This window comes from Syngnathus acus, chromosome 15 (assembly GCF_901709675.1).
Source record: "Syngnathus acus chromosome 15, fSynAcu1.2, whole genome shotgun sequence".
NCBI classification, from domain to species: domain Eukaryota; kingdom Metazoa; phylum Chordata; class Actinopteri; order Syngnathiformes; family Syngnathidae; genus Syngnathus; species Syngnathus acus.
Window position 1 is genome coordinate 13,329,178 of NC_051100.1, and position 22,528 is coordinate 13,351,705.

The 22,528-nt window shown below is 48.1% G+C and overlaps 1 protein-coding gene across 6 annotated transcripts in view; it reads left to right on the plus strand.

The window, feature by feature from the left end:
• Window positions 1–22,528, plus strand: part of LOC119134898 (pro-neuregulin-3, membrane-bound isoform) — a 133,295-nt gene that overhangs the window by 103,256 nt on the left and 7,511 nt on the right. For 5 of the 6 annotated variants that reach the window (XR_005100422.1, XM_037272126.1, XM_037272124.1 and 2 more), the window contains 2 exons: window positions 19,339–19,412; window positions 20,009–20,011. Coding sequence is in view for 5 of the 6 variants with exons in the window: in XM_037272126.1 (XP_037128021.1) it covers window positions 19,339–19,412; window positions 20,009–20,011 (77 nt within the window). In the remaining variant the exon portion in view is untranslated. The remainder of the gene's footprint in view (window positions 1–19,338; window positions 19,413–20,008; window positions 20,012–22,528) is intronic. The other variant, XM_037272125.1, reaches the window with a different exon arrangement.

Genomic DNA, 22,528 nt, shown 5'->3' on the forward strand with positions numbered 1-22,528 from the left:
AAAATGTCTGCCCACCAAGTCGAGAGGGCCCCGTGGGTCCGAGTTATTTTCTGATTCCCGTTATCGTTATCGGCTCACTCTGCATGGCTGTCGCCATTTTTTTCCTGTGCCCATGTGAAGCAAACCTGACCCTATCTGACCTCACCTGTCCCGGCCTTCCCGCCTTTTTCTGATTAGTCCAATCGCCGCCCGACGCCGTTGCCCCCGAGGCGCTCGCCACTCGGTGCTTTCCGAGTGCCACATGAATCAAATGTCAGCAAGGCGACCCACCGCAACCTTTCGACTCGCTGGGGCGTGTGCGGCCCACCCGATTAAATCCGTCGAGGCGTGCAAAGGTGATGAGCGGCGATGCGGCCACGGCAGGAAGGAGATCAAGATCGTACTCGATGCTTGCCTCCATTGTAGAAGTCAAGCCATAGACAGACGTTACTCACAAAACATTCAGGAGACAGTAAACCCTCCGCATGTCGGTGGGTTAGCCTAATTCTTGGAACCTGTCCTTCCACGTGGAAAAGAATTGTGCCAAAGTGCTTGAATGTAGCTAGCACTAGGCTAACAAGCTGGCCCACCTAACAATGGTCAAGCTACCGATGGGATCCCAATGCTGATGTGAGACCAATATTTCACTGAAAAACCCGAGCGTAGCTAATGCTATGCTAGCATGTTAGCCCATCGAGCTGGGAGCTTTCCGTCCCCATGATTTAACACCAAGTGTTCAAACGCCACCATGTTGTCACATGGCGGCAGCGGTAAGCCATCCGCCTATTCACTCGCGTACCGGGCGGCCTCTGTCATCACTTAGACTGTAATTAGCCTCATTTGCATACTTGCGTTTGTGTCTGTGTAGCAAACTGTTCGCAGGCAGACATTAGTCACACATGGTGGCCTGCGGCATCACTTAGTGCAACATTAGCACACCTAGCAGAGACACAAAGACACTCACGTAAACAAACACAAATAAGTGTTCTCTGACCACTTTGTCACAGTTAAACATAGAAGCTGACAGAGTAATGCTTCAGATATACAGGCTACATACCAGGCTATAGGATATATATATATATATGATATATATATATATCATATATATTATTATATATGATATAATTATTATTGAATTATTTGTGCCACAAAGGGCGTAGGAAATGAGTGTTGGAACAGAAGAAAAACCAAAAACTTACCAATTCCACTAGGAGAACAGTTTTTTTCCCACAGTGTCACATTCAAAGTGAGTTTGCTTGATCCGTCAAGCTGCCTTCGCTATTCCAAAGAAGGGAAATGTGGAACGGCCCTTTCGGACTGTTCATCAATATTATGACACTAGCTTTCCTTCGAAAAGCCAGCCGAAGAAGACAACAGTGAAGGAACTAAAATCACAGCTGTCTGGACGTCATCATGTTTTTTGGGCTGCTGCCTTCAAACGCAAAGGGAGCCACTGAGGTACTGTTGGATTTGGTCCACAATTTAGGGAGCGCTATCTGCGCCTCACGGCAAAAGCCATTGCCAATCACCTGTTATCCAATTCACTCACTGCGTGCTCGTTTAATTTCTTCAGATTTAGGAAAATGCAAAGACACTGAAGCAGAAATTAGACTTACACAGGTTGGTTGAGTTCAATCATAATTCTTGTTAAGAAAGCTCTGTTTTCAGGAAAGTACAATACAGCGCTGGGCCTTTCAAGAGCAGAAAGTCTCCATTCAGAAAAGGCAACGTTCAAGGTTCTTTGGTCAGCTTATATTCAGTTGGTGTGGGGCGCGTTTGATGGGTGATGAGTCGTTGGGGTGGGGCGAGTTCGCAGTAGAGTTTGATTCCATGGGAGTGGGTGCTGGTTATGGACGATTCGGTGTGTGTGTGGGGGCTGCCGTCTTCCATCCTGTCTTTCGGCCTTGGGGATCATCTTTGGCCGAGTCCTTGGCTGTCTCCTTCTGGCACCAGCTGGTTTTATCTCCAAGTGACCTTCCTGTAAACATTCTGCTCCATTCCTACACTGTCGCACCTCATCCATTCGTCATTCTTTCAATTTTGTCATTTTGTACGGAATTATGTGAGCTTTTGGCTGTCACATCATTAATCTATTACTGTTCCCTGACTATGCAAAGTTAGTTCTTTTGATACTCCATGTCTTTGCTCACATCATTATATTCTTAGTTTAATCATACTTCCCACCATATCTATTCTTTGTTAGGCAAAACATTTCCCTCTGTGCAGAGCGTTCAGTAGTAATCGAAAAGCTGGCGTCTCACATTTAGGCGACATATGACGTTTAGTCAAAACACAAGATATACTCAAGTACTGAACGGTCAAGACGACTCTGGCCGTGTCCATGATTTAGAGAACAAACATCAGGCATGCATTACACAGTTCCTTAAGGGTCATTAAGCTATTTAAGCAACATATCAAAAGACATTTATTTTGCAGTGCACAGAAATACATATTGAATCGTGAAGTTGTAGCAACCTCTGTTATTATCTTATATCAAAGAATGTCTAGTTATGTCTGCTTTATTGGTTGACTCCATGAATATACTTGTCTGCTTATATACTTTATCCAAAGAGATGTGAGCGTATCTGTTATTGTGGCTAGGCGGGTTTCGTGTCTTTTGACCCTATTCCTTCAGTACTTTTCTATTTGGTGCAAGTCATCAGAGTAACATGAGTGCAACTGCAGTGTGCCGCTGAGGGTGGACACCGGTGCAAACCAAATGATTCATACCCCAGGGCTATGAACCATTTCGGGCTTGACTCTATATTGTGTATATAAGGACTTGACATTCTGTATGTGCGCGTTACAAAAGCAAGGACGGTGTCAATCAAAAGTGAGCACTGCGATCTGACGCCAGAAGAGAGGGAACAAATGCGCATGCTTATTTTAGCAGAACGACTTTGCCGATCGCTAATCAGCTTTATTCCACGGATGAGGAATCTCGGCAAGATTGATAGATGGCAGGAATGGCGCGGATCCCGGCGAGCGCTTTTTAATTGGCGAGTGCGTGAGCGGCGAGGACGCTCCGCTCCGCCGGGGAAATCCACGTGACAGATTTGTGTGAAGAAATGCAAAGCGGTGCTGAATATTCATAGGGGCAAATTGGCGACGACTCGCAAGATTGCCTCTCGGGGAGCTCGATTTCCACGCACGCCCATGCGAGATGGCCGGATTGGTCACAGATGGAGCCGCGATGTGAGCGGACAAAATTTGACAACAACGATGGCAAAATACAATACACACAATTTTATTGATGTAGCGCACGAGTACTCCAAGTACATGCGTCGTAATCGGAGTGAATCTCATCAGATTGTGAGTCTTTTTCCGCATAAAGTGTAACGTACAGCACCTTTGGCGTCGGTGATGGCGTTGCACATTCCCAACTACAGTGGAGCCTCGGTTTTCGACCACAATCCGTTCCAGAAGGCTGTTCGAAAAGTGAATCGTTCGAATTCCTAATCATGTTTTCCCATTACAAATAATGGGAAAAAAAATAATCCGTTCCAAGCAAAATAAAAAACAACTTTTTAAAGCATTTTTTCATTTGCATATTTTTGTCCGATCGCGCAACTGCAGCGCACCGACGAACGCGCAACCGTAGCGCGTCGCCGACCGCGCAACTGCACCGCGCTGGTCGCATTATTGTGACAGAGCCATAGCTGAAATTTAGAAAATACTTTTAAAGTCCTGATGTATTTAACCAAAATTTAAGTGGACATCAGTGCGCAGGGAGCTTAATTTTGTCCGATTGCGCAACTGCAGCGCACCGCTGAACGCGCAACCATAGCGAGCCGCTGACCGCGCAACTGCACCGCGCTGGTCGCATTATTGTGACAGAGCGGTCGCTAAAATTTAGAAAATATTTTTGAAGTCCTAATGGACTTTCCAAAATTTAAGTGGATTTCAGTGCGCAGGGCGCTTAATTTGGTCCGATCGCGCAACCGCAGCGCGCCAGGCGCTCACTGTCGCATTGCTTTAGGAGCGTCTTTGTATTTTAGGATGGCTTTACTGCTCCCACTTGCTTCCTTTGGAGGCATGATTAGAGTTGATGCAATCTTCAGAGTAACGAGAACGTAATAACGAACAGAGTCAGTTGGCATGCAGGTCCTCTCGGCTCATCTCGCGAGGTTCGACAACCGAATTTCGTCCGACATCCGAAGCAAAAAAATCTCGAATTTTTTGTTCAAATACCGATTTGTTCGAGAACCGGGACGTTCGAAAACCGAGGCTCCACTGTATTTGCATGAACACTTTCAATCATTTGACAACTGTTGTACTTTAACTAGCCAATGAAATATTTAAACACTTGAATGTGAGAGATCTTCTTCTCGTAAAATATTGTTTGTATAAAGACTTAGTCTCTGCTGAATTATAAATGAAAGAAGTCCAAGAAGAGACAACAAATCGACATGGAGCATGCGACTTTAAATTAGAAGAGACATCATAGTGCGTGTGTGTGTGTGCGTGTGTGTGTGTGTGCGTGTGTGTGTAGCTGTGTGTGTGTGTGTGTGTGTGTGTGTGTGTATGTGTGTGCGTGTGTACGTGCGTGTACACGTGTGTGCACACGTGCGTGTACGCGTGTGTGTGTGTTGTGTTTACAATTCGAAAGGTGAAGGAAAAAGTTCCAAGGTGTGTTAAATCATTCATTGCCAGCTGTTTTTAGAGCAGCTGATGTCATCTTGAGTTGTTTTTTGACAGATTTTTCAAGACCAACATCTTATTGTGCTCCATGATTTCATATCAGTCAAATGGTACAATAGACTCGCTTTTTTCTTTATTGTTTTGATTAATTAATTATGTTGTTTTCTTATTATGAGTTTAGCCTTTTTATCTATACTTTTTATTATATTATATATTTTATTATATATATTATATTTCATTATATATGATGCAATTATCCTGTTTTCCTTGATTGAAAAGGTAAGAAAGCAAACTGTGGTGGTTTTGGGGGCTGAAAAGGCTGAATGGCTTCCCTATTCATTTCAGTGGGCAAAATAGATTTGATATACAAGTAAATTTGCGCTTGGTCACAAAACTAATTAAACCTGAAAAGGTAGCGCTCGCTGTACCGGAAGTCAATTTTCCCTAATATGCGACTGTAGCTTGCGGTTAAATATTCATCACGTGATCAGAGGTCAATTCCTGTCCTCAGCGTTGGTCGACATCGCCGCCGCAGTTGTGGCAAGAGAGAGCCAGAGAACTAAAGAGCAACTTCCAGTCGGAACGGAGAGTTCGGGGAACGCAACAGGCATGACCTCGCCGTCCAGAACCTTCACCTGGTCTCCGCCAAGCGCTAAATATTTTCAGGAAGTGCTGAAGGCCGAGCGTGTCAAACTGAATGTGATCGGCCAAGCATGAAAATGATCCTCTGCCGCCACGTCCCCCCCCCACACACACACACACACTACTCGCCATTGTCACACACATTCAGAAATGTAAGCATCCTCCACAAAGCAGAAAGTTGCCTGCCAACATGCCTGCAAGATCTAAATAAAACCAAGACTTTAGACCTTCATGAATCATATCAGCCATCTGCTCACACGCACTCGACGTCCATTTAACATCAATGATCTCAAGTCATCGATGTCGGGAGCTCCGGTCTCACACTAATCCAACAAGGGAGCACAATAATCTGGGTTTAATCCGCCATGTCGCATGCGTTGATTGCAATCATCAGGCAAAGTTTTCCTTCGTCGTGTTGGACGAGCGAGACTAACCAGATTAGACCATTGTTTAATTAAAGTGTTAACACGCATTCCCGCCAACCTCATTTCCCCAAATTTTACATCCAGTGTGCACTTATCTGCCACTGTTGCCTCCGGCAGCTAGCTCGTTAGCGTGCGCAGAAGGAAGAAGTGGATGATGTTGATCCTGCATGTCCCATTAACGAAACAATTAAGATCTTGTCAGCAGAGTCAAAGTCATTCTGGGGTTAGGTTTACTTTTCGCTTCAAAGCGCTAACATGGCTAAGCTAATTGACTCAAACGATCTGAATGGGACTCCAATTACATCTGAAGCACGTAGCAAAGCATGGAGGCAAAGTTTGATGACTCTTGTCGACCTTCTGAGTTCTTTTGAAAATGTATCCGCCAGTGTCAGCAATCTGGTCAACATGCCTGAAAAGACACAGGAAGGCTGCCATTTTGTTGGACTGGCTCATTTTGTCACGTGCCTGCATCACCGGCCACCCAGCTGCTCCTTTTCCTTGAAATCGATCATTCTCAGCCATGCCCCCCAATAAAGTAAATCACCTGCACCTGTCCCTGCTCGTTATTTCAGCCCTACTTAAACCCCGTGATCCCAACCAGTTGTTGTCAGTTTGTCCCCGCATGCCACCCGTTTGCGCCCTGCGCCAGTTTGCCCTGCGCCAGTTTGCCCTGCGCCTGTTTGCCATGGGCCTGTTTGCCCTGCACTTTCTTCCAGTTGCCGACCTTGTTTCCGTCCAACTGACCGACCATGCTCGAACGCCGCCAGCCCCGACCGACTGCCTGTCCCCAACCCCGTCCTCGCCTCGCCCTCCAGTCAATCTCCCTGTTAGGGTAGTGCTCACTCTAACTTCTTTTGCAAGAACCACACTGGAGACAAGTTAGTCGTTTCAGACACCTGCAGGCGGAGAGTTCACTCGTCGCTGTGCTTACAGCGATGGTCGAATGAAGTCTGACTCAGGCCTCATCAGGTACATATTTATTGAGAAGAAACACAGTGGGGTTGAAAGTGGGGGTGTGGGAACACAGGATGGGGTGAAGCCGCTCCCCTGCTGATCAAAGCATAGCAGGGGGCCTTTTACGACTTTGTGGAAACAAAGCAACTTTGATTGCTTCCTCTGCAGCTAGTCAATAGAGGTGAAAAGATCTTAGCACTTTGGTCTACTACTTTTGGTAAGACAGGACAAGCTAGGTAAATTATTACAGGTTACATTCCAACATAATCATACGATGAAGATATTCTGCAAACCCTAACACTCCCAGTGCACCCGATCTCCACGTCCCTTTCCCCTAAGAACAATAACCAAACTGTGACGCACATGGTTGTCCTGTCTGCATCGTGACAGAACAAACTGACCAAAGATGCAACCAGCGCACAGCGCCTCTCTGCCTTGGGTCGACTGGTGCACACCGAGTGGGACGTCAGCCGGATCTCTAGGCAGATGGTTACACTGACCCAGCTTGTCCAGCTACAGCAACAGCAGCTCCAGCAGCAACATCAGTCTTTTTTTGACTGTCTTTTTGCCGACAACGTAGCTGTGTGGGCGCAGGCGACATCCCTTCATGAAGCACAGGCAAAGGTCCAAAGGAAAATTACCGCCATCGCAGAGTGGAGCAAGAATTGGAAGATGACTCTCTCGGCACAGAAGTTGGAAGCCCCATTCTTCAGCACCCACTCCCACGAATCAAGATGCACTCCTTCCCTAGTGTTGAACGGAAACCCCCTAGCCTACAACCCTACGCTCAAGTTCCTTGGCGTCATCTACAACCGACAGCTGACCTTCGCACCTCATGCACAAGTGGTTGTCAGCATATGAAACGGCAAGTAGGCGTTCTCCGAAAATTGGCCTACACTGATTGGGGCTACGACAAGAGAACCCCCCGAAGCACCTACATCGCAACCGGAAGATTTCTTGTCGAATACGCGCCGGCAGCCTGGATGCCATGGATCTCGCAGTCCCCGATGGAACACCTCGAATCCTGTCAATGCTATGCCAGCAGCGCAATCACAGGCCATCTGCGTACTACACCTAAGGAAGCCACCCTTGCAGAGGCCAACCTACCGACAATAGCAACCAGAGCCAAACAATTCGGAACAATATTATGGGAAAGGTCTATGCGCCTGGACACGGACAACCCGAGACGAGTACTCACAGACAAAGAAGTTCGACAAAGAACAAAAAAAGCCAGTTGGCGCACTTCTGCACAAGAATGCTGGAACTCAGTCTATGAAGGTAACCATCCACCAAACTTCCCATGCCTGCTCCCACCATGGCTCGAACTACCGAAGATCTCATTCAAGATCGAAGGACAGAAAACCCCCAACAAGTCTGAAGATTGCAAAAACACACTACACCGACTTGAGGAAGATTCGACGCCGTACGACCTCACAATCTATACTGACGGCTCAGCGGAAGGAGGAACAAGAAAGGGTGGTGCAGGACTGGTAGTGATGAAAGGGCCCCCAAGAAACCCTGAAGTCCTAAAAACCGTAGCAGAACTAGCGGGGGTGTTCCTCCTACCAAGCCGAACTGTGAGCATTGGTCCTGGCTCTTCAGGAAATCGATGCAGATACTAGCCCTATCAAAGTGAGGGTAGTAACCGACAGCCTCTCACTCCTACAGAGGATTGAACGGAGAATCCTACTCCTGCTCAACTCATTGGCCCGCAAGAAAATAGAACTCACACTTGTCTGGTGCCCGGGACATCATGGTATACCGGGAAACAAAAGAGCGGCTAAAGCGGCAACCCTGGGAGGAAAGATAAACCAACGGGTGAGTAGCAATATGACACTGCCAAGCCAGCCATCCGCCGAGCGACCGGAAGAAAGTCAATCCAACACGAAAGGCTCTGCCAAGTCCTCGGGGAGAAAGGAGAGCGTATCAACCACAAGGATGAAAGTGCCCTCAGTCGAGAGGACCAAGTAACCCTCTCAAGACTCCGAAGTGGGCACCATCCTCACCTAAAGATTTGGCTGCTCAAAATCAACAGAGCAACCGACAACATCTGCCGCAAGTGTGGACTGCGGCAAGAAACCGCAATCCATGCGCTAACAGACTGCCCTAGAATACACACGTCCCTGACCCTGACTGGACGGCAGAGTCATTGGCAACTAAACCACTGAAAACACTGGGCATCTGGCAGAAGTAGAAAGAAGCCAAAGACCTGCCGGAAGTCTCCCAACCAGGGTCATCAGATCGCAATAGAAATGAGCAGCATCACTAGAAGAGGGAACTCCACCCCGCAACCGGCCCCGGTTGCTCAACAACAACAACAGCAACGTCAGTAGCTCCAGCTTTTAGCAACAGCAGATCCAGCAGGAATGTAAGGTGCTGGCCCAAGTCCGCCAGGCTCTCAAGGACCTGACCTGACCGTCCCATTTACCCAGCCACTCTCTGGACCCCAGCGCCCTGTCCTCAGCTATTCCAACCCCAGCACTTGACGTTCCAGAACCTAACGTTGGCGATCCCCGACAAGTCCGGCAGTTCTTGTCCAGCTCCCACATTCAATTTGCTCTCCAGCGATTCAACCGCGATCCCCGACAAGTCTAGCAGTTCTTGTCCAGCTCCCACATTCAATATGCTCTCCAGTCACGCATCTTCGCTTCGGAGAGCGCCACAGTGGGGCACGCAATAACGCACTTGACCGGAAAGGCTCACCTTTGGGGCACTCCGGAGTTCGATCGCCAGACTCCTGTGTGTTCATCTTTAAAGCTTTCGCGGTCAAGATGATCAAGGCTCGGGAGCTCCTTTAAATGCATCAAGGGAATCACACGCCGGCTGACTACGCCTTGAACTTCCGTGTCACGGTATGTCGAAGTTCCTGGAGCCCGTCGTCAGTCGTCAACGTTTATTACAAGAGCCTACGTAAAGGATGAGCTGGTGCCGTACAAGCTCCCCTTGATGCTAGATGAGGCGTTCCAGCTCACCACGCGCCTTGATTGCCTAATACAGGGAGGGGCGAAGGAAAGAACGGGGCAAGTCGGGGCCGTTAGCACCCCCACACGCCTGGCGTCCGCCCATGACCGGGCCCCTTTCTCGGCCAGACAGCCCTTCACGAAGACTCCTGCCGCCCAGCAGGGCTGGTTTGAGCCCATGGAGATGGGATGCGGCTCCCTCCCGCCGGAGGAGTGTCAAAGACGCCTCCAAGCAAGGTTGTGCCTATACTGCAGGCGTGGGGGCCATGCACGCCACTTCTTGCCCAAGGAAACCCGGGAGCAACCGCCTGGCAAGGATCCGGTTGGGATGAGTTTGCTAGCCCCCTCACACCTGTCGCAAGCCCCTACCCGTCCTTCACCCTCAGCCAGTGCCCTTGCCTCTCGGCTCCCTGCTCCATCACCATCCCGTAGGGAGCAGCCGCGAGTCCGGTCTCTTCATCAGCTGCCGTCGCCAGGTCTGCAGCCTGGCCTCACTCCGGCAGTTCATGCCTTGCATTCTGACCGGCCTGCCATTCGAAGGGGTCGTCCAAGAGGAAGCCGTTTGGTCCGGTTCTGTTCCCGTTCCTGAATCTGATCTGACGCCCCCTGACGCCACGTCTGAGTATGGGAAATTGTCGGTGGTTCCTGACGACGGCGCTTTTTGAGACGTTTTCCTCTGATGACTCTGACTTGTCAGATTGGTATTGATTCGCGTCTGACACGGTGCACCCGATCTCCACGTCCCTTTTCCCCTAAGAACAATAATCAAACTGTCACGCACTTGGTAGTCCTGTCTGCCTCGTGACACATTTTAGTTGCATTTTGGCATTCACACTTAGTTCAGCTCTCAAAGCCAGTTTGACTTAGTCATATGAAATTCAGTTGGTATGTTTATCATTAGCTGACCCGCAAAAAAGTCGCAACAAATCTGTAGCCTGAAAAAACCCTGGAAGTCTGCCATTTTGCCTTAAGTGGCCATTTTAGGGTTATTTTGTCCATTTTTCGGGAGTCCGTCATAGAGGATCACTTGGATGTGAAGCAGTTAGACTAGACAGATGGACCACAAAGAAATTTAACAGGTTTTTGCTGTGTGTGTGGGCAGAACATGTGATGATTGGTCCTTCTTGGAGGGCCTGAAGGTGTGCGAGAGCCCATTCATCACAGCTGCTTTCAGCTTTCATTTTGTTGCACTTGAGTCCACAGTTTGGCCATGGCGGAGCTCGGATGCTCCACTGAGTGCCTGTCCAGTTTGTCTTCAGTGCCGGGCAAAGCTTTTTATCAGACTGCCAAATTCTCAAGTTTCCGTCTGCACTGTCTGGCCTTGGCAGCAGTAATCAAGTGAAGATTGGGTGTTCGTCAGGTGCTTGCCGATCATCTGAATGCTTCTCACAACTCCGGCAGATTAATTCATAAGCCGTTTTATGTCCTTTTTGGAAGGTTACGTCGATTTTGTGTGTGTGTGTGTGGGGGGGGGGGGGGGGGTTGTGTCCTATACTGAGCCAGTTCACACACTCGCGTGCTGCTCACCACACATGAAGCTGTACGTAACACGCATGTGAGCATGCACACATGCTGACACACTGCCAAATAACACACAAGTTGACACTGACACACACTTACTCTCACACACACAAACACACGCTGACACGTACACAAACTGGCACACACACACGGCAGTACATGTATTTACGTGTTTTAAGTTTGTTGTACTAAAGACAAATGTTTGGTGCGTTATTGCGATGCAAGGTAGGTGGGATTTTCAGCACAGACGCTCGCAGGAGCGTCAGCGATTATGTCATTGCTGACCACGCCGGAGCGCCCGTGTGCGTGGGCCTCGTTTCAATACCTCGGCAAGACCACTTGCGCGCTGCCAAGTTGATATCGGCCTCACAAATGTTAGCTTGGGCTCATCTGCTTTGTAATCACTTTTTGGTTGCAAATTGACAGACAAGCTGTGCACGGATGCCAACCACCCGCGTCTCAGCCAGCAATCATGTGCTTCCCAGTATACCTCCCACACATACTTTTCACGCACACGTGTGTCGCGGATGCTCCGCCGCCAAGTGTAGCGATGGAAGCTATGGAAACGGCACGGAGGTGGCAGTCGCCTTTAATTGCCCGGGGGGACTTAGAAGGAAAAGAATATGAGACAATATCAAAGAAATAAATCCCCCCGTAGATGCCGCAAATATAATCACAGTGAAGGGGAGTGAAAATAAGAACATACAGAGGACGTCCCAGCGCCAGGGAGAGCAGAGCGTTTGTTTGTTTCACTCAACGTCATAGATGGCTTACGAAACGCACACACGCGAACATGCATTGAAGAGCGTCCAAAAGAAATCTCGCAGCGGACGTCACGCGCGACCTTGACGGACGATTGATTGCACACACGTACGCAGAAAAAGGGACCTGGACACGCGTGACATGCAAATGTCTTTGCATGTAGTATATATTATTGTTATTCATTATGATTTACATTTTATAATAAAACAAATACTGAATGTATATAGGTTCAATGTTTGAGATTAAATTGTGAAATTTCAAAGATGGGCTCAAGGGTCAGATGAGCTGTGGGCCGCTGTGTGCTGGACACCAAATGTGCGTCAAAGTGGCGTTTGGCGAAGCGACGTGTCAACGTCTGAAAGGTTCCTACGTCCACGTTGGCGTGCTTTTGTGTGCCCATGATTTCCCCTGTGATGCCTGGCAGTCGATAACGTTGGTCATTAAACGTGGAGAGTATTGTTTTGCGCTGACACAAGTCTTTGACAGATCGGTGTGTTTACGCCATTGCCATCATAAAACGGAGACGCGTATGCAAGATGACTCTTTGCTTTATTATGAACGTGCTTCAGGGAGGATGCTGCAGCACTCCAGTCAAAGTGACGCCAATACGACATTCCACACATTTTCATATCACACATTGAGAAGATATGCAATCCCTCAGTGAACGTTCCATATACTGAGCCAGTTCACACACTGAAGCCATTTACTTCCTCTGGTGCACACTGGTTAGCACGTGCGCCTCACAGTTAGGAGGGTGGGGGTTCGATTCCACCTCCGGCCCTCTCTGTGTGAGTTTGCATTTTCTCCCCGTGCCCGCATGGGTTTTCTCCGGGCAGTCTAGTTTCCTCCCACATCCCAAAAACCTGCTTGGTAGGCCGATTGAGCACTCTAAATTACCCATAGGTGTGTGAGTGCGAGTGCGGGTGGTTGTTCGTCTCTGTGTGGATGGATGGATGGATGGATGGATGGATGGATGGATGGATGGATGGATGGATGGATGGATGGATGGATGGATGGATGGATGGATGGATGGATGGATGGATGGATGGACATTTGCAGAATCTAATCTGATTCAAGATGGCGGTGCGCTCAGACGCTGCGGCTCACGGCTCTTCCCTTCAGTGTTTGTTTTTACTTTTTCTGTGTCTATTTGTGGACTTTTTATATTTTTGCTTCGGCGGTACAACACTACAGCCGACAGGACCTTGTAGACATCGGCTATCAACATAAGACCACAGTCTCGAGGGAATTTCAATACAGCCAAAACATCCCGGACGAAATAGCAAGACCGCCGGACTCTCCGTGGATTGTTGTCGGGACTGGGAAACGCCGCAGGCGGAGGAGGGAGAGGAAGCAGGAGCGAGGCCGCAGGTCCGGCCTCCTGCTAAGGCTAAAGAACCAACCGCACAAGCCACCCCTCCCGAGCCTGTATCTCACCAACGCCAGATCCCTCACCCACAAGATGGAAGATCTGGAACTACAGCTTGTGGGAAATTGCTATGTTCGTGACTGCTGCACCCTCATTATCACGGAGACCTGGCTGAACCCGAAGATCCCTGATGCTAGCGTGCAGCTAGCTGGCCGTTCGCTACACCGCTGGGATCGGACTGTGGACTCCGACAAAAATAGAGGTGGGGGGCTCTGTATCTATGTGCATGAGGTCTGGTGCAACAACAGCAGCATCATAGCGAAGCACTGCTCCACCGATATTGAGTACATGTCTGTTAGATGTCGGCCCTATTTTCTACCGAGAGAGATAACAGCGGTGATCCTCTCCGCTGTTTACATCCCGCCAAATGCTAACGCTAGCGCGGTGCTCTCTCTCCTGCTCACCCCGATGGTGTTCACATAATAGCAGGAGACTTTAATAGGAACAATCTGAAGACTGTACTCCCACCGTTTCACCAGCACGTTAAGTGCCCAACAAGAGGGGAAAGGACTTTGGACCACGTGTACTCCAACATCAAGCACGGGTACAGAGCCATGCCCCTCCCCCACCTCGGACAGTCAGACCATCTTTCCTTGCTACTCATCCCCGCATACACTCCGCTCAGACGCAGATCCAGGCCCACCACAAGGACTGGAAATGCACTCGGCCAACTCCATGATTGCCTTCAAAACACAGACTGGGACCTATTTCCCCACCAAGACCTGGCTATGTTCACAGAGACAGTTCTGGACTACATCAAGTTCTGCATGGGAACTGTATGTGTGGACAAAAGCATTCGGGTCTTTCTTAACCAGAAACGCTGGATGACCAGCCAGGTTCGCTCACTCCTCAGGGCCCGTGACTCTGCCTTCAGGTCAGGCGACAGAGCCCTTTACAGGTCAACTCGGGCTGACCTGAAGAAAGGGATTAAAAAAGCCAAAGCGGACTACATGAGGAAGATGGAGTCTCACCTCGCCAGCAACAGACCACGAGAGGTGTGGCAGGGCATCCAGACCATCACCAACTTCAGGGGCTGTGATATGACGTCAGACCCAAGTGAGTCGCTGGCAGAGGAGCTCAATTGCTTCTTTTCCCGCTTTGAATCACCACAACCTCACTCACCTGCTGTAGCCCTCCCCCCACCCCCATCCACACCATATCCCAGCACCCCTCCCCTCACTGTAGAGGAGCAGGAGGTGAGGCGTGTGCTCCAGGCAGTAAACCCCAGGAAGGCTCCTGGTCCAGATGGCAAAGTGCTCAGAGCCTGCGCCCACCAGCTGTCCCCGATATTCTGCAGGATCTTTAACCTCTCGCTGGCACAAGCAATCATCCCCACCTGCCTGAAGTCAGCCACAATAATCCCCATACCAAAACCGCCTCTCCCCCCCCACCACCCCACACACACACACACTCGACCCCCATCAGTTCGCATACCGGGCGAACAGAATCCACGGAGGACGCCATCACTATAGCTCTGCATGCTGTGTTGAGTCGGCTCGGCTTTCAATACGATCATCCCAGACGTTCTGGTCACAAAGCTCTCCCCCACCGTCTGTTGTCTTCCGGGTTAGAGCACGCTGGCGTCAGATTTGTTGACTGCCGCTTCTGTCCTGGACCGTGTCCGTTACTTGTTTTTCGTTTTCCCGTTTTCAGTGCACCCGTCTCTTTTATTTTTCTCGTGTTGTCTTTCGTCCACCTCGCATCCCCGCAGCTCCGCTCTCACCTATCTGTTTCCTCTCCCTCGGACTACCAACTACGTTAGCCAGCTAGCCAACAGCCAACTGGCCAAAACCACCACCGGACCCTCCTGCCTCCTGACTCGGAGCCTGTGGCCGCCTGCTGTGGACTCGACGGCAGCTCTGGCCCGGCTCTCTGGCCTTCCGTCCGGCGTCCTTGGGGGACGGGCTCCACTCCCTGCGGGCTCGCCAACTGTGGCTCTGCTATGTGCCGCCGTGGTGCGTTGGGCCCTGCCGTTCGAGCGGGTGCAGTCGAGGTCGACCGGCATCACCACCTGGTCCACTGCTGCTTCCACACGAGGCTGGGATCCTTCGCCGTCGCCGCTACATCTGACCAGCATTTCCCCGATGGCTCACCCATCTCCTCTTTTTGGACTACCAACCCCCCATCACCCCCACCTCCCGTACTGGCAACCTCAACAACCTCCGCTTCCGCCCCTCCTGCTCCTCCATCCATCTCCTTCGCACTGCTGACCGATGTCTTGTTAACTATAACCTACTGTCTCTCTCCCCCCCCCCTCCACTCTTTTTTATTCCATGTAAAGCGACTTTGGGTTATTGAAAAGCGCTATATAAATTGAATGAATTATTATTATTATTATTATTAAAGCTGGACACTCTGGGCCTCCCCCTTCTCACATGCACCTGGATTAAAGACTTCTTGACCAACAAGCCCCCAGACTGTGAGACCTTTCCTCTACTGAGCACTGGTTCACCACAGGGCTGCGTGCTGAGCCCCCTCCTCTACTGTCTCTATACCCATCACTGCAGTCTGGCCCACGGCAACAACATGATGACACCACAGTGGTCGGGCTGATCTCGAATGGTGACGAGACAGCCTATAGGGAGGAGGTCCAGAAGCTCACGAACTGGTGCTCCGCAAATAACCTGGCTCTGAACACCAAGAAAACAAAGGAGATCATCGTGGACTTCAGAAGGAAAAACAGAGATCCCCCTCCCCTCTACATCAACAGCAAGATTGTGGAGAGGGTCCACGACATCCGATTCCTGGGAGTCCAGATCTCTGATGACCTCTCCTGGACACGCAATACCTCAGCTGTCATCAAGAAGGCCTAGCAGCGTCTACACTTCCTAAGAGTCCTCAGGAAGAACAGTATGGATCAGAAGCTTCTGCTGGCCTTCTACCGCTCCTCCATTGAGAGCCTGCTGACGCACCGCCTGACCACCTGGTACGGGAGCTGCACTGCTGCAGATAGAGGGAGGCTACAGAGGACAGTCAAAGCAGCGCAGAGGATCATCGGCTGCCCTCTCCGCTCCCTGACGGACTTATACAACACCCGGTGCGTCAGCAGAGCTCACAACATCATCCAAGACAACACACATCCCGCCTCCCAGCTGTTTGAGCTGCTTCCTTCTGGGAGGCGCTACAGAGGCATTCGTACAAGGACTACCAGACTGAAAAACAGTGTCTTCCCAAGAGCCATCACCACACTGAACTCTGAGAGAAAACAACACCAGCTATAATACAGCACCAATGCACCTTTATACACACACTGTCACTGCTGCTGTTAACACTACGTGCAATAGTTAAAACTATGTGCAATACTATTATTATTTACTTTCTGTACATACCTCATTCATGTTAATATAAATACCCACATTGAACATACTGTAAATAAGATCTTTCACTTTTATTCTTAGACTTATACTGTAAATAAAATCTTTCACTTTTATTTTAGACTTCCTTTATACTTTTTTAAATTTTTGTAATGTTTTGCACTAGAAAGGGAGTAGCTGTCCAAATTTCATTGTACAACTAAGTTGTAAAATGACAATAAGAGTAAGAGGGCATTCTATTTGATTCTATTCTACATCCAGCGGTCCATTCCGTTGAGAGCCTTCCAAACAGAACTTTGCCTGTTTTTCAAAATTTTTGCACATGCTCAAATAGATCAACTGGCACTTTTTCAGATTTTAAGAGGAATTAGCCACGTTCCGGATCGCTGCGCTCCCTCCAAAAATTTGCCAGTCAGTCAATCCCCTTTCATCTCATCAAATGGAAAAAGTCGCTTTGAGGGGCAGCGTGAAAATGCCGTTTGTCATGTACAAAATGATGCCGTGGTTTTTTATTTTGTGCTGGAAGTCATCCAATATTGAGGGCAGGGGAAGAGTCTGCGAATTATGGGCCGCTCTCACCTTTCCAACTAAGCGGACGTGTTTTTTAACGGCGCTTGCGATCGCACAGCAGATGTCGACAACACTTGCGTCTCGTTAGATAGCACGTCACTTTTATTTATTTTTTTTAGTATGAACTACTTGTTCTTTAATACCAGAAGCTTCCATCACTCCTTTCCTCCCTTAAACATTGGCTTCTATTCTTGTTTGTTGTTGTAAATCTCTTCTAATTGGCATCCTGGCCACAATCTTAACATGTTTGGTCCTTATGAAACCTAATGAGGGGGTGAGTAAGTTGTTGACAGAAAAAACAAAAATGAGGAAAAATCATGAACGGAATGTGTCATTGTGGTTGTTTTCCTTAAAATGGAATGAAGGAAGCAATGAATGAATGAAAGAAAAGCTGATTTGTCTCAAAGGAGCTGCCGCCGTCGCCCTCACTCCAATTTATCGTCGACCTCGTCTCTTTTTTCCTTGTAGACTAAAAGGTCTTCCCTGCTATCATTCATAATTCATACGCAGCATATTTTCATGCAGACTTTCAGCCGCTTGTTGGCATGTCAGAAGCACTCGAGGATGGAAAAGGCAAAAAAGAAACATTGCTCCCACCCAAAAAGTTTTGTTTTATACTTTGAAAACGTTATTTTCACTCTTTCTGCTGTCTGCATGTGTTGTTGTTTGTGAGCATAATTTGCAACATGACATATGTTTCATACCACACTTACATTTGACAAAATGAGATGGTGTACCTAATCGGGTGGCCCAAGAGTTCTTATGCTAATGTCATTGAGGATGATGCAACATGTAAAAATAGACTTACATCACATGTGTAAAATGTTTGCTTTCTAATATCTAAAACTAAGGTGGCCTTAATTTGTTTTTAGAAAATTGGAACAAGACTAGTGAAGTGTGACAAGGGGACATCAAGTTTTTGACCCAAATGTTTTAGGCCACTGCGTGCTAAAAGTTTTTATTTTGGGGGGGGGATTAATTTTGAATTTTGTGAGCATGTGTGAATAATTGAGGAGGCTCTTTGCTCTCTTGAAGGCTTTCCGCCAGACAGACGCCCGCCTCGGTCGCAATGTTTTATTCATCAGGTACACCAGTTCAACTCCGCAGCCAAGAACTCCCTCGTAACAATTTGACCGCTCCAAAGTCAGCAAATCGTAAAGCGCGTCATGCTTGTGCTCGTGTTACGGTGACACTGCCCTCACTTTTCAGAATTTTCTTTTTGAACAATCTTAGCATGACCGCCTTTATTTAAAAATTGCTTTAGTTACATTTCCACAAAGTTCGATAGGAAACATTGAGTCGGTTCGCAAACAGAGTCCATGAAACGTATTGAATCGCTCAATTGAGGTGTGAACGTATGACTGACCGACAAAATAAAATCTTTGTGTTAAAGCTTGATGTCAGCGTACACAATCCACCTTTCATTTTTGGGTTATCACCATAAACCATTCACACGCATGGATGCGTGCTGCGCGTCTTGTCGGAGACATCAGACGTAGCACGTATGGGAGCGCCTATGCATGACGATGAGCTTGTTAAGGAGGCACAAGAGAATATTTCCAATGTTGCGGGCCGGCAAGAAAGAGACTCAAGTCGAGAAACACCTGAGTGGAAAACAAATCATTCCCGTGGCACAAACCTAATGGACTGTTTTGTTTGGTGCATGATTTGTGTTGACTTGGGTTGTCTTTAGGAACAAAAGTTGAATAACTCACGAGTCATGCTTCAGTTTCTTGAATGATTTTCACTGTGTGTCGCAACGCTTAGCGATGTTAGCATAAATGGCACGGCCACATGAGCACTCACGCTTTTTTGGAGCGTTGTCAGTCACTTGTCACTACAATGCTGCCATTCCCAAAAAAAAAAAAAACACGGATTGGAAAATACCACTCTATGGCGTTGTACGTCATAAAATGGATTGTAAAGCCTGAAACAGTTTGTGTGGCGTGATTTCATGGTGCATCCAGTGTGCCGCTCCTACTGGGGTGCCCACCTTGGCCACCAGAGGCAGCACTGGATCTTGCACTCATGCAAAGACTAACAAACTTTTTGAATGAATCAGTTGCCAAGAAGCAGCGCTCGTTTCCAAAAGGTGGTTTGTTTCTCCAATGTGATGACATCACCTCTGCCCTCGCCCGCAGGTGTCGAGAAGGCTACCAAGGCATCCGCTGTGATCAGTTCCTGCCCAAGACCGACTCCATCCTGTCCGATCCAAGTAAGATGCTTTGCGGCTACACGTGAGACAAGACCAACACTTAGAATGATTTTTGAGCACAGGAACCTTGTGTTGTGTCAGCCCAGAACTGGGGACTCTTGCGTGAGCATAGAAAACCTTGACACTTGCTACCTGGGAAGTCGTTGGTCCGACTAAAAGCTTTGAATCAGACATGTTCCTGGAAGCAAAAACTTTTCAAGCAGCGGTGCCTAAGGACCGTGGAAATGTTGGACCAAAAATGAGCCCGCTAACAAGGTAGCTTGCAAAATATGCGCGTCCATGCTTAAATCTAAAAAAGCATGAGTACTCGGCATGGAGCTGTGAAAAGACTGTTAACGCTAACTGACAAACAGATTCAGCCGTCAAATGGCAAATTCCCCAAACGCCTGGTGTCACCAAAACAAAAACAGCAAACTACTCGAGTGGGACAAGCAAAAAACTTTTTAAAAAGTCAAGAGTTCCCATTCAAAAGTCGTCAGCCTCATACACTCAATGGCATGCAGACAAGACCGGTTTTCATCCTTCTCTCACTTTTTGCTTTTCTCTCCTCATGTTTTTTTTTGTTTTTGTTTTTACTGCCTTTTGCCTCACAAAAGTGGGTAAGTGCAAACTTGGAGAAGAAGAGTGACACCCCCCCCCCCCAGTCTCAGCCCTGCCCCCCCCCCCCACACACACACACAAGCCCTATCCACCAACCTTTCCCACGTGACTCTTGTCATCTAAACTCCTAACATACCCTCTTCCTTTTTGTGTGAATGGAACGCTCTGCAAAAAGTGGGCCTGTTGCTAAATGCATTCTCCAGAGCATATTTGTCATCTCCTGGCGTAGAACGGCATGGAAGGAAGAGTGAGATTAAAAAAGAATCAACAAAAAGGATGAGGTGACAGCCGCATTCGAACTTCATTCTTGGTAATGAGTCAGTTTACCGTGAAACAAGAAGCAGCCCAATTCTACAGATGTAGGTCATATAAATCAGTGTTTCCCAACCATTGTGCCGCGGCACACTGGTGTGCTGTGAGAGATGTTCAGCTGTGCCGTTGGGAATTGTCCAATATTAATTACGGAGCGCATTGTAAACCGGATCGCCATACCACTGGTCAGTTAGCGCAAGGCCTGGTCAGCCACTTGCTAATCGTGCATGCGTGGCAAATCGGAGAATCTTGATATTTCATGTTGCGTCGGTCTGATTGTATTGCATCGGCACATAATCAGTTTATGTGTGTGTTGTTGTGTGCTTTTGCTAACAGTAACACTATGACGGCTGCGGTGCATTTGTGGTCCGATGGAAATCAGAGTATGCAGTTCAACCGGAGAACCTGGATTGTTCATTTTTCCCCAACATAAAATACACAGTGAAGTCGAGACACCTCGACTGTGATAGCCACTCAGCTGCTGTCAGAACAGCTTATCACTTATATTTAAAAAAAGAAATACAGTTTAAAGAATATTTAATATTTATTTTTATTCAATTATTCGACTCTCCATACATATCATACAGTCATGTTGATTCTTTTGGATTTTAATCGCAATCACTTTCAATAGTTTATTCCTTACACTGGCTAAATCATTTTTAAAAAACTGTCACTTATATTTAAAAAATGAAATACAGTTTAAAGAATATTTAATATTTATTTTTATTCAATTATTCGACTCTCCATACATATATAGGAATAGGACTTTACGTCTTTCGTTGTCATATAACTGATTTTAATATAGAAGCTGGTGTAACACATACCAGATTTTTGTTGGTGGTGTGCCTCGAGATTTTTTCCAATGAAAAGGTGTGCCGTGAATGAAAAAAGGTTGGGAAACATTGATCTAAATAAACCCGTTTGAAGGGAAGCTGGCTGTCTTCATCTGGCAGAGTCCAGTTTTCATGTTCTCTTGTCAAACCGTTGAGACTTGACACAGTCCTCCTTTTAGTATTTATTCCTGTTTTGACGACGCCTGCTTTTTGTAGTGCAGCACCCCGTGGTCTCTGTGTCTTCCTCCCAATAACGCATCTTGATCTCCCTCAATCGCTCCCCGCCTGCGCTTCCTGTCCAGCTTGTCGTCTAACACTTAGCGACATGCTATTGGGCGCCGGAAGGGTTCATCGCTCCGTGCCAAATGGGAGTAAGTGGGGGGTCATTTGGGCTGAGTGAGGACAAGGCCGAGCGCTTGCAGAGCGAGCGAGTGAGTGACACGCTTAACCGCTGACTGCGTCACGTTGGATTGGAGCTCAGCACGTGATGAGGGGAATTTCACCCTGTCACGGAAATGCCAACACGTTGGAAGGTGGGCAGGTTTAGCCAGCTGACAGCCCAGCAAAGTATTTACCTACATAGATGAGCAGAAGGTTGGCTCATTTTGGCCACATGTAAAGAAGGAGCTCTCATTCAACTTCAAGGCTCTCACAATACACAAAAGCACACAACCAAGCACCCGACGTTTCTCCTAAGGTAAGGGATGAGCGGGAGGCCGAGGTTCACCGGAGGTCAAAGTTGCCAGTCGGCGTCGATGCAAAGACTTGGATAGCAAATGCCTTTTATCTCGGGCTCCTTGTCATTGCCATCGCCCCGACTTCACGAGCCGAGATCCTGTGAACGATTGTTCGCGCTGCGGCTGTCAACCGCACTTTTTTTTTCCACCTCCCTCTTCTCACAAGAGACAAAGAGAGACGTCAGACAAGAAAAGAAAAGAAGTTGGAGAAGAATGCACTCAACAACTCAGAGAAGACTGTGTTGCAATAAATGCAGAACGATAAGAAGGCAAGAGAGAGGACAAAAAAAGTGGATCCCAAGCCAAGAACTTGAGAGAAGTAATGCGACACAAACCGAAAAACATGAAGAAGCCTTTTGACCGTCGGCGCATATCCTGGTAAATGCTGTTTGATATCTGACACGGAATTGAGGCCCCTTCTATAGCCCGCCCACCCATCACTGACCTCCAATAGGCATTTTCAGCATTTTGGTAATGTTCAACTGGTGGATGACTACGAGTGTCGTCCTTCTTCTTGTGGTTGTTGTTACTCAAGAATGTCCCCCAGCGGGGGCATCCATCTTGAACACAGAGCTTCCGCGCGGCCTCCATCTTGTCCCCCCCGATGGATGCTGTGCCATCTTTAGCGCCGATG